General features: G+C 62.5%; 1 protein-coding gene across 3 annotated transcripts in view; it reads right to left on the bottom strand.

Moving 5' to 3' along the window:
• Nucleotides 1-7,501: 7,501 nt before the first annotated feature.
• GTF3C1 (general transcription factor IIIC subunit 1) overlaps nt 7,502-11,706 on the bottom strand; it is a 68,376-nt gene continuing 64,171 nt past the window's right edge. The window contains exons 35-39 of one of the 3 annotated variants that reach the window (XM_059154772.1): nt 10,620-11,175; nt 9,845-9,896; nt 8,875-9,067; nt 8,355-8,551; nt 7,502-8,056 (exon numbers count right to left, since the gene is read on the bottom strand). In XM_059154772.1, coding sequence (XP_059010755.1) covers nt 8,047-8,056; nt 8,355-8,551; nt 8,875-9,067; nt 9,845-9,896; nt 10,620-11,175 — 1,008 coding nt within the window. In that variant the 3' untranslated portion in view covers nt 7,502-8,046. The other 2 variants (XM_059154771.1, XM_059154773.1) reach the window with 2 other exon arrangements.

Raw genomic sequence — 11,706 nt, 5'->3', positions numbered from 1 at the left:
CAGAGCGTGAGCCGCACACACGCCCGTGGGCGCAGAGAGGAGACGCATGTGCGTCTGGGACCGTGTGCATGCCATGACAGCCGCGGACTGTTCCCAACATGGGGAGGCCCCCGGGTCATGCGCTGAGAGGCTGGTTCAGCGACATCCGTGGGGCCCGCTGGCATCAGTCCCCGCCAGGCAGGTCCTGCCTCCAGGAGCCGTGAGAAGTCCCCAGGGGTCCTTTTCACTTCTCAGAGGAAGGGGATGGAGTGAGCCGACAGTGACCCTGAGTGTGTGAAGGTTTGTGGGGGCCTGTGGACCGAGGTCTGAATCCCAGCTGTGATGCCCCTGGGCTGTACCACCTTGGGCAAGCCCCTTACCCTCTCTGGGCTGGAGTTTCCTGTCTGGACAAGGCGGGGTGTGGGGGGGCACGGGGAGCATGACCCACTTTGGGGAGAAATTGGTGAGGTCACCCACTGTACAGGCTAGGGCCAAGCAGACCGTCAATAAATTCAGTTTCCTTCTTCGGGGGCCCAGACCAAGGCTTGTGCAGGCGGTGGGCGGGGGCGAGAAAGCAGCCACAGCTCTGGCACGTGGGGCGGGGGTGGGTGGGGGTGTGGGGGGGTGTTCCAGGCTTCAAGTCAGCCTGTCCCTTAGAAACATCCCCCACCAGCCACGATCTCCTTTGCTGGCTTCTGCAAAGGAGCCACTTAGTTATTTCCCCTGTGCTCCCTAGTAATATTTATCGGGCACAGGTACATGTGCTGGGTTCTGGGGTACGCAGGCAGGCCGGCGGGGGGAAGACGGTGGGGTGGGGTGGGGAGGGGAGACCTCATTTGGTGCTCATGGCAGGGGAGGGGCAGGCAGGAATCTGCAGGGCGATCTTATCTGCTCACCCCTGGGGATCAGGCAAGTCAAGGTCTTGTTGATTTCTGAGACGGCCCCTTCAGTTGTGAATTGAGAAATTCAAAGAATCTGGTGGTGTTTGAAGGCGCCTGACCCGCCCTCAGTGCCCTAGACGGCTTGCAGCTCGGGTTTTCCAAAACCAAAACAAAGCCCAACACAGCAGACAAGACCACGGGGGGTTGTTTTCCCAGTCGGGGCCATCACCTTTAGAGACATCTTGTTCGAGGCCACCAAGCAGGGTTAGGGAGGCTGAGAGTCTGATTCAGCCAGGCCCGGCTCTCCGAGCCCCAGGGACCCTCCCACGCCGGCCTGGAGCTGTCTGGCCCTGTCGGAGGCCCAGCTGGATGAGAAAGCTCTGGTTTTTCTCTCCTCTTGGCGGAGTCTGAGCTCCCAGGTGGTGCAAGTCAGTCCTGCACAAAGCCTCACGGTGACTCATCTGTAAAGTGGCATGGTTGCAGGAGGACCCCGAGGGAGTCTTTGGTAAGGAAAGTTCTAGAATATGGATGATTTCTACGGTGGCGCTGTTGACCTGGGATTGAAGTGAGGCTCAGTTGGGAGCTAGAGCTTGACCCCAGAGCTCCTGCACAAGTGCGCAGCCCTCACCACCACCACCACCCCCCGTTGTCACCCCCCTTACCCGGGAGGCTTGGGCCAAGGTGTGCTGTGGTTTTCACATCCTCCTGGGGGCAGCGGGTTCCAGGGGCCACCTGAGCCGCTGCCTCCCCGGGGCGGGGGGAAGGCAGCTCAACCCTGCAGCACACAGAGCTCTGGGGCTGGGGGGCCAGGGTTGGCGGGGCAAGGGGCCAGGGCTGGGGCTTGGTCAAGGGCTCTGGCCTGGGCCAGACATGGCTCTTCACCACCTCTGTCTCTGGAGGGGACTCAGCCTGTAAGCAGGCTGCACAGTGGAGGCAGGAGCCAGCCCTCCTGGGAGGGTGGATTAGCAGGAGCCGGGTGGCTGGACGACGGAGGGACGGGTGGCTCCGCTGATGGGTGGTCGGTCGGACGGAGGAAGGGCTGGTGAAGGGCTAGAGACAGAGACACAGCTAGAGACCCAGCTCATAAGTCGAATATAAGCTCCACGAGGGCAACAACTTCCTCTAGTTTGTTCCCAGCCCAACCTCCAGCCGGGCACACAGGCACTCGAAAAAGCCCAATCTGCAGTGCATCGTGTGCGCTTTATTTCCACGGCGAAGACGCTTCCCCGTGGCCGATTTCAAGATACCAACCGGACAACCCGAAGTGGGATTGGGAAGAGAGGTGGGTCATGGAGACCCTCCTAGGTGGTCGGAACCAGCCTCAGCACACCCCTGACGGGAGCCCTAGGGCACTGGGACGGGCTGTAGGGCCTCAGGGAGGAGGTGGTGTTTGTTGGACTTTGAGAAAATGAATAGGAGTTGTTAGATGTTTGTTTCTTCCGGCTAGAGCTAGGGCCAGGGCGGGTGACGGAACCCTGAGTACCTGCAGATGGGGAAGGTGGCCCCTGGTCACCCAGAGTCCAGGCCACAATTGCCAATGACTCGTAAGAGAGTCAGGAGGATGGATAGCAATACCCCGGGCACGGAGTTCCCCTTCTGGGCCAGACTCTCTGCATCTGCAGGGTCAGAGAGCGTAGGATGTCCATCTGACAAGTGAAGTGACGGTGCACAAGGGGCCAGGGGCTTGCTGGCCTGAGGTCGTACACTGAATTAAAGGTCACAGTCGGAACTTGAACTCTAGTCTCCTGATCCTAAATGCAGCTCTTCCTCCCCTTGCTCTGCTGGGAGGGACTTAGGTCAAGAGGGAACAAACCCTTAGCAAGCACCTGTGAAGTGTCTGTTGCTTTGTCCTGGGGGGGGGGGGCAGCTGACCCCAGCTCTGGGAGTGGCTGACAGAGCATTCCATGGCCCACCCCCGCCAAGCCACACTACTGGTTCTGGGACATCTATGGGACCCAAACCAGTCCATGTGATATTTCTGCTGGGACTGTCGAGCGGTAGGGTTGGACTGAAGCCTGGGGCTGTGGGGTGAGGCCAGCACACAAGAAAGCAGAGCTGGGATTGGAGATCGATTCCTGGTAATATCCCCTGAGCGCCTGGATCCAGCCATGCCTGAAACCGCATCCTTATGGACTTTGGAGGTACATGAGTGTGCAAGTCATTATGTCCCCCTGGTATGAATCACATGACCAGGACTGGGCAGGGAGTTACAACTCCGGTTACAAGCAGAAGTGTTAGTAAGTCTCGCTTCTGGACCACAGCATGTACATGACCATTGTGATGCCCTCCTGAGTGTTGATCCTTTCTGCCACTGTGAGCTGAGACCAATGAGCTAGAGGCTGCTCCCTCAGGCTGGGCCCCTGTGTGAGGAGATGCGGAGAGAAGAGCCTCCAATGTACCCGAGATGGACATATGTCATGAGCAAGAAATCCATCCCAGGTGTGACCCGTCAAGATCTGGGGGCTGTGTGTTAGCTCCGCCTAACCCAGCCTGGCCCGACTGGGCTGAGGAGCTGGGAGCTTCCCCGTCTTCCTTAAATGGGCCTGGGATGCGTTTGTGTAACTTGCGGTGTGAAGTGGCCTAGCATAACCAGGACCTCCTCCTGACCTGGGGAAGGACTAACTACACTCAAAGGGGCCAGAGGACGAGGCGCCACCCCTTCTCGCAGAAGACTCGGGCCTCCGCCTGCTGTCTCTGAGCCTCCGTTTCCTCTTCATAAAGCAGGGGCAGCCATGAGCCTCTCAGCTTGCTGGGACGACCTCCAGGTCTGGGAGGAAAGTCTCCACTGGGACGAGACCCACACATAAGAAAGCAGAGCCGGGTTGCGGCTCCCTGTTGGAGGGGAATGCTCTTCCCCCTCCCCTACCTGGGACCTGGTCTGGGGACGGGCCGTCGGCATCACGTGGGACACATCCCAACCGCAGTTGCCTGGACGCGCCATCAGAGAGCCAGGGACAGGAAAGACAGAGTAGCAAGCACATACGTGCACTTGGCTCCCGGGAGCCCACCAGACCTACAGAGCAGGAGGGAGAAGTACACGTTCTCGACAGGGAGGACATGGGACAGAGCTTGCCCACGGTCACGATGCATCAAGCCACCCAAGGGAAACAAGAAGAGCCAGGTCTCTGCTCAGACGTCACCTTCTCAGCAGGACCTCCCCTGGGCACCCCCCAACTTGGTAGTTTCTTCCCCCTGTAACATTTATTAAGCTCGAACCCATGTCTTTTACTGATTCGTCATGCTTACTGTCGATCCCGCGGGCACGGGGGGTTTTGTCTGTTTAACCAACACTGGTCTCAGAGCCCAGAAGGGTGCCTGGCCCGCGGCAGGTGCTCCGCGAATGCTGGACGGCCGGGCCGCTGTGTGGATTAGTCTGGCAACGGCAGAGCAGCGGCTGGCAAGGCAGTGGGCAGAGAGGACGCAAGCGACTGAGCCCAGGAGGCAGCCACCTGCCCTGGACCTGGAGATGCCACAGAACGGGACAGGGAGACGAGGACATGGCCTCTTGTGAAGTCTGTAAATGGGGCCAGAGACCCTCTCCCGTTGCTCACCCCAGGGGGCAGCGAGGGGCCTTTACCCCCGTCCCTAGGGGCCACAGATCTGACAAACAGTTTTTTTTTTTTTTTTAACAGTGGTGGCCCCAGAGGGGGAAAAACCCTCATTCTGCATTTTAGGGGGTCTCCCGGCATCCGGTCAGCTGCTCACCCCGAAGCAAACCCCGCCTCTGGCAAGCGGCGTGGAGAGGGGCGGCTTTGGGGCAGCACGGCCCAAGCTGGCCCGCCAGCAGATCTGCCCACTAGCTGCCAATCTGCGGACGCTCTTTTGTCTCTCTGTGCCTCAGTTTCTTTGGACACCAAACGGCATAATGAGGGCCCGTACCTCTTTCAGAGGCTGCTCGGGGTTGATCTGTGTCGAGTGCCAAGGATGGTGCCAGCAAGCAGCAAATGCTCAGGAAGTGTTTCATCATCATCTTCGTGGACAAGTCCCCCTCCCCCGCCGCACACCCCCTTCTCCATGCCCAACGACTCCCGCAACCTGGTTCAGAGCCGCAGACCCCCGGAGAGCGGAGAGCGAGGTGAACGAGCCTCCAACAGCGCCGGCGGGCTGCTGCTGCCACCTGCTGGTGACCACGGGAACCGGACCGACGCAGCCTCACCCGGCTGCGCTGTGTGTCCGGCGGCTTCCAGGGGCAGCCCGCCGCCAGGGTCATGGCAGCCCGCCGCCCTGGGAGTACAGTGATGGGGAAGCACGGTGAACTGACGGGCGTTTTCATCGACCGGGGCGGACTTCTGGATGGGTGGCAGGATGTGCGCAGGGCACGGGACGGTGGGGGTGGAGAGGCGTCACCGAGCCGGGAGATCACACGTGTGCACGCACGCCCACACGGACACGCACGTACGTGCAGCACCTAGGTGCACAGACACGTCTATACACGGAATGACATCCCCACGCAGCTGGCAAGTCCCTGGTGGAAGTGGGTCAAGGGTCCGAGGGAAGAAGCCTGGGTCGTGTGGGGGGAAGTCGGGGCGGAGATCACTCTCCGCCGAGGTCAGGGCAGAAGGGGAGCAGGGGGACCGGGGAGGGGCCGGCAGCGGGCAGGACAGGGTCTGAGCGGGCTCCGGACAGGAGGTTGGCGGAGTCTGGGGAGGCGGAGGACGCGGCTCAGTGGGGGTGGACCGGGAAGTGGGGTGCTGACCTGGAGGGAAAGGGAATAAATCCAGGGACACGGCTGGTGGCAGTGGGACATTTTATGTAAAAATGGCACCACAGGCCCGTGTTTTCTAGGAGTGCATGAAATGTATGTAAAGGCAAAAAAAAAAAAAAAAGTCTTAGGAGGGAAAGGAGCCTAGAGGCTCGAGTCTTACTTGTCATGTTTTAAGTGTTTTAAGGAGAATGCATTCCCACGTGGCTGATGTGGGTTAAAAAGGAGTAAGAACCTTTAAAAGAGTTGGGTGTGGGGTGGGGACATGAAGCGCAGAGGCACGGATGTCCAGGCCGCCGAGTCCCGGTCTCCGGCAGGTGGCAGGCCAGGGTGAGCGGGACCTGCACCCTCTGGGCTCAGTGTCCCTCCTCACCGTGCCTGCCTTTGGTCCGTGAGTCCGTCTAAGTGTGAATGTTCGCACCCACGACACGCACCTGAGTTTCCCACACTCTCTACCACTCCCCGGTATTTATACTTAACATGAGGCTCCCCTTCTTCTCATTTATGTGGCCTGCTTGGCCCCTGAAGGCATCTGTGCTCAGACCTTCGCATCTGGGCTGTGATTCCTGGAGGCCTCGGTGCAGAGGTTGGAAGGGCTGGACTGCCTTGGATGGATGGACGGGCGGACGGATGCACGGATGGGTGGGGGGATGGACAGATGGACGGAATCACGGATGCATGCATGCGTGGGTGGGTGGATGGCTGCGGGGTTAAACGGACAGACAGACATGGACAGATCACAGGTGGGCGGGGGTGGAGAGGACAGGCCACCTTCGCACAGAGTGGCCGGCTGGGGGCCGTGGTCACAGAAGCGCCTCTCTCCACGGAGGGGTGACACCCTCGTCTCTCGGTCCTATCTCGCGAGCACTGGCCTGAATCGTTCCTCGGGCACGGGGACAGAACGGGAGAGAACCGCTGCCGAACCCTACCGCGCGCTTACACTGGGAGTCCTTGGGTGCCTCCGGTCCGCCGTGGGGGAGGCAGCCCGTCCCCGTTTCTCAGGGGAGAAAAGCAGCTCTGAGACGGGAGCGCTGGGACCGGGTGCCCGTTACTGGACCTTCCTTCCGCCGTGTGACGCGCTCCCGAACAACGAGCCTTTGTGAAGTACTTTCTGTTCATAAAGCAGATCACACCCCGTATCCTACGTGATCTCAAAAAAAAAAAAAAAAAAAAAAAAAAATCCCCCCAAACACGTGTTCTTTTTACACTTGAGTCAAGAGGAGGGGAAGAAAATGATGGCTAAGACTTGGCTGGGTCGTGGCTGTGCCGGGGGCTCCCCCTCAGGCTCCCCACTCCGTGCTCTCTGTCCTGCCCTCATCACCCTGGAGTCTGGCCCCAGGACGGAAACACGGGGCCCTGAGCTGGGCCGGGCCGGGTGCTGCGGGTCGACCATGCCCGGACGGGCTGCTTCTGGGAGGTGCAGAAGCTGCGGGCGCGACGCTGGGCCTGGGGCAGCGCGGACTGGGGGGCCTGTCCCCACTGCCCCATGTGCTGTCGCTGGAGCGCTCCCGTTTTCAGCAAGATGGAGTCTGCGTTTTTAGAAAGGTGAAATGTCCATTTAAAAAAAAAAAACAGTAGCAGTAAAAAATAGTAGCTTCCGTACGTGTACAGAAGAAAGAAAGAAGAGCAGGAGAGAGAGAAAGGGCGGGAGAGAGCGTCCACCGCGCAAACCCAGGCCTGAGAGAGCGTCCACCGCGCAAACCCAGGCCACAGGCCCGTGACCCCGCGGTGTCCGGCCCGGTCCTGGGCCAGCGCAGCACGGCACACCTGCCGGAGCGTCTCCGGGAGACCCAGGCCTGCGCCAGCTGAGGGCAGTGGGCAGGGCCGTGGTGCCTCCTCCTCCGTTTGGTTAACTGGAGCCTCTCTTCCCGGCTGCACCTGCCGAAACCAGGGAGGCCCCCAGGGGATCAGAGATTCTTTAGGAAACACACAAACTACATGTATTTTACTTCACTTTAATTACAAAATAAATAAATACATGCCAAGAGGTTTTTTTTAAAAGAGAGAAGAAGTGAAAAAAACAAACCGACCCCAGGCCCGCGCGGCTCCTCAACCCCAGCCCACGGGAAGGGCACCCCCACCCCCCACCCCCCTGAGGCCGCCGTGCATCTTGCCAGGCCAACAAGGGAGCCCCAGGCTCCTCTCCGGGTCTGAGGTCCTGCCTAGAGAGCGGTCAGTCCCTGCCAGGGCCTTTGGTGGCAGGACACACTGCCCCGACCCGTGATACATACCCCACCCCCCCGCCCCGCCGAGGTCCCGCCGCTGGGGGCACTGGGCTTTTCTGCCTCAGCACCCAGAGCCTGCAACACAGTGCGAGCAGCGCCGGCTCCCGACCCCTCACGGCCACAGGACGACAACGCTGAGGTCCGCGCGGAAGGCGCTCTGCTCCCTGACGGTGGACGCCCTTGGAGGCCTCTCAGACTCACCACAACCCCAGCTCCGCGGCGAAGGGACGGAGAGCCGGATCCGTGCCTGCGGCCACAGCTAGGACGCCCTGGGAACAAGAAAGAAGAGCAGGGACCCAAGCCTTCCGGCAGCTGCTCCCTGACAACACCCGGCGGACCCAGCAGGGCCCTCGGTCCGGCAAGACCCCCAGAGCGGCCGGGCAGGAGGCCCTCCTCTGAGGTCCAGGCCAGAGGCTTGGCACAGACGTGGCCCTGCGCACCGAGTGGGGTGTGGCGCATGCGGGGGCCAGGTGGAGCCCCCCGCCCCGGGGGAGTCACGCCCTCCTCAGGAGCCAGTGGCGGAGAAGGGGCTCACGGTGACCGCATTTGCCTCATAAGTGGACCCACTTGTTCCAGTTGACCTCGTGGGGGAACACGCGGCCCAGCCGCAGCGTGCAGTCCAGCGTGGGCTCGTAGAACACGGTGGCGCTCTCGCTCGGGCTGGAGGGCGCCTGCACCTCGGGGACCCGGGGCTTGGAGAAGAGAGAGACGGCCGCCGGCTTTCTCAGCAAGCACTTCTTAATGCAGCCCAGGGATTCCAGGCCCTAGAGACAGAGGGACACCCAGGGTGACGGGCGCCCTTGCAGACCAGGTCCTCCATCCTGTCCTACCTCAGGGGCCCCAGGGCAGGGGTGGGGGCTGCAGGGGCCCAGGGCAGACGGGCGAGGGGCTCAGCTGCCAGCCTGGCGGGCTCGGACGGCACGAGGCACACTGCTCAGGATGGCGCTGACGAGAGGAAGGGACCCACGGGAACCGCCGGACTCTCAGGCCGGGCCTAGACCTCTCTGGATAGTCACCCCCTCCTCCCCCCGCCCTGGGAGGCTGCAGCAGGGGCCCCGGTGAGGGCCAGGCTCGGTGGGAGCCGCACCTGCAGCAGCTCGAGCATGGCGATGGGCTGGAGCACGCCCCGGTAGTGGCGCAGCAGGCAGCTCTCAGGGATGCCAGGCCGCGTCATGATGTGGTAGAGCACGGCCTCCATCATGCCCTTGCACACCGGCATGTTCAGGTGGCCGTCCACGATGCGCCACGGCCGGGCGACGAACGAGATGTTCTCGCAGTCCCTGTGGGCGTGGCACGCGGGCATCAGGCTCGGCGGGCGAGGGGACATGGCTCCCCGGACGAAACGTGATGCTTGGGGCAGTCGGAGACTGGCCCCCATCATGGGGCCGGGGGTCCTGCTCCTCCACTCCTCCCTTCCCAGCTGGAACCAGGGGTCCCAACCCCCGGGCCCAGGGCCGCTGGCTGAGGGGCCTCGCTCACACTCAGCCCTAACCACGGCCGTGGGGGAGGACCCGGTGCTGCCGTCTGGATTTACCAGCTCCAGCCCAGCCCAGGGGCCATGGCTGACTCCCCATGAGGCCAAGCTCACAGGGGTCTCCATGCAGATGCTCTACTCCTGTGTCTCAGACGGCAGTGCCCCCTGCCCCCAGCGGCTGCTCTGCTATATAGGCTCCAGGCACGGGAGGGCCCAGGACCAGTGGGACGCTTGGCTCCGACCACCACGACTGGGGCCTGGGAGGGCTGCAGGTGAGCTGGGGCTCACGGCCCCAGCAACCGAGGGACACGGGCACACGCGTGGGAGGCGCCCCCACACCAGGAAGCCCATGGTTCCAGATGGACCCACCCACTGCCGACGTCCACAGCTCGGCCCTCACGGCTCCTGCCTTGTTCCCCCAGCAGGTGGGACAACCGGAGTCCCAGGTCCCCGGGCTGAGAGCCGCCACGCCGGACCGTGGAAGATCTCCACGGGACCATCACTGCCGGGACCCCGGGGACAGACTCCCCGCCCTCGCACCCACGCGCCGCGCCAGGCCGCCTGGATCTGGGCACACACTCACTTTTCCCATGCTGCTTGCGAGAGGCCACAGACCCCAGAGCTCTCGGCCGAACCTGACAGAGGAGGGGAAGGACATGTGACCTAAGAGGAGGGAGTCCGTCTCTTCCCTTCCGTTCGCACGACGCGTCCTTCCGGGTTCTGGGGACAGAGCCACGAGCACGGGGACAGCAAGCCCATTCCTCACAGAGCCCACCCCTTGGGGGGGGCAGCCCGAGCAACCACAACCAGACTGGGCTGGGCCACGGTGTGCAAGTGTGTGTGGGGGCGTTCCCAGGCCCCAAGGCAGCCCCACGAGGGGAGGCAAGTGAAGCCCTGACCCCAGAGCTGCGCACATGAACCCCTAAGGCAGAAACTGCCCCAAGGAAATCAAGACGCCTTCAGAAAACCTGGGAAGAAGCCAGCGGGGAGCACAGTGAGAGCGTCTGTGCCGCGGGAAAGACCGCGGCAGGTCTGTCCCTGCACGCCCGCCAATCCGGACGGCGCGACACCCGTGCTCCTGCCGCTGCGCCCTCTCGCAGGACACAGCAGCCAGCGCTTTCCAGAACCACCCCTCCTGTCCTGCACTTGTCACTCAGACCCACTCAGGAGACCCTGAAGCCCTCTCATGGAAACAGTCAGCGGAAAGAGGCAAGCCGTCCCCCCGCCAGTGCTGAGGCTAGGAAAACCTGGGGTTCCCAGTCTCAGGGAAGGCGTGGGGGGGGGGGGGACACTCAGGCCCCAGGACAGAGAATGGGCAGGAGGGGAAGGTGGGATGGAAGACCAGGTTCATTCGGTACCTCTGGGGTCTTCAGATCCTTCTGGAAGCTGGGCCTGACAGTGAGGCTGCTCCCGGCCTAGAGGGCTGGGAACCCCGCCATCCTCTTGGTCCTCCAGCCCGGCCCCCAGTACTCCGGGGGGAGACTCCTCTCCACCCGAGTCCCTGGGAGCTGCTGGCAGAGCAGGCGCTGGCAGTTCTGGCTCCTCTTCTGCTGGGGCCCCGGGGCTGGGGACCAGGCGCACATCCTGGAGCGTGGGCCTCTTGGCAGGGGGCTTGTGGGTACTCTCGGGGTTGGCCTCCCCGGCCTGACCAGCCATGTCATGGCTCGTGCAGCTGGCACGCCTCTTGGTGCTCCGGGGGCCCTGAGAGGGCGGAGCCAGCGTCCCCACGGGGCTGTGCTCGCAGGCAGGCCTGCGCGGGGGTCTGGCCTGGGGGTCTGTTGTCGGAGGGCACGCATCCTCCTCTCTGCCCTTCAGCCTCACCGAGTGCAGGAGCCAGGGCTGGGCAGAGGCCATGGCCACCAGGCGAACGGTGTTGCCACCGACTTCCAGGACCTGGTGGTGCTCCAGGAGGTCCTAGGAGAAGCAGGAGACACGCTGGGTCTGCGTGGGACCGCGGGGTCCGCACGCTTGCTTCCTTTGCCCGATGCATCTGAGCGTCCCAGGTAGACGGGAAGCCCAGCACCATCAGGACAGATGGCTCAAGGACAAGGGCTGGCTTCCAGCCTGGAGGGCGCCCGCTGGACCTGTGGCCCTGGGCAGCCCTGCCCCTTCCAGGCTTGGGGCGAACTTCTGAGAGCCAAAGCTGCGTGAGTGAGTCCTCCCAGGGAACTCAACACCGCAAGTGCTCTCGTGTCCTGCAAAAGCCACAACTGTCCCCACGGGAAGGACAGTAACTCCTCTCGTCCTCACGCCAAGCCCTGTCGCCCAGGTCCCTGTTCTGATCGAGGAACCGCACCGACGCGATCACCTTTCTTTCTATTCCTAGTTTAAAAACCCACCAGTCAGGATTCAGGAGATTTGCCCCAGTTCACACCCTGGAAGCAGGACTCATACCCTGGTCATGCACGTCCGGGGAGGGCTCGCTGTAAGCGCTTGTCACCTAGG

This window comes from Mustela lutreola, chromosome 17 (assembly GCF_030435805.1).
Source record: "Mustela lutreola isolate mMusLut2 chromosome 17, mMusLut2.pri, whole genome shotgun sequence".
NCBI lineage: Eukaryota > Metazoa > Chordata > Mammalia > Carnivora > Mustelidae > Mustela > Mustela lutreola.
The sequence above is the reverse complement of the archived record's forward strand: the minus strand, read 5'-3'. Positions and strand labels throughout refer to the sequence as shown.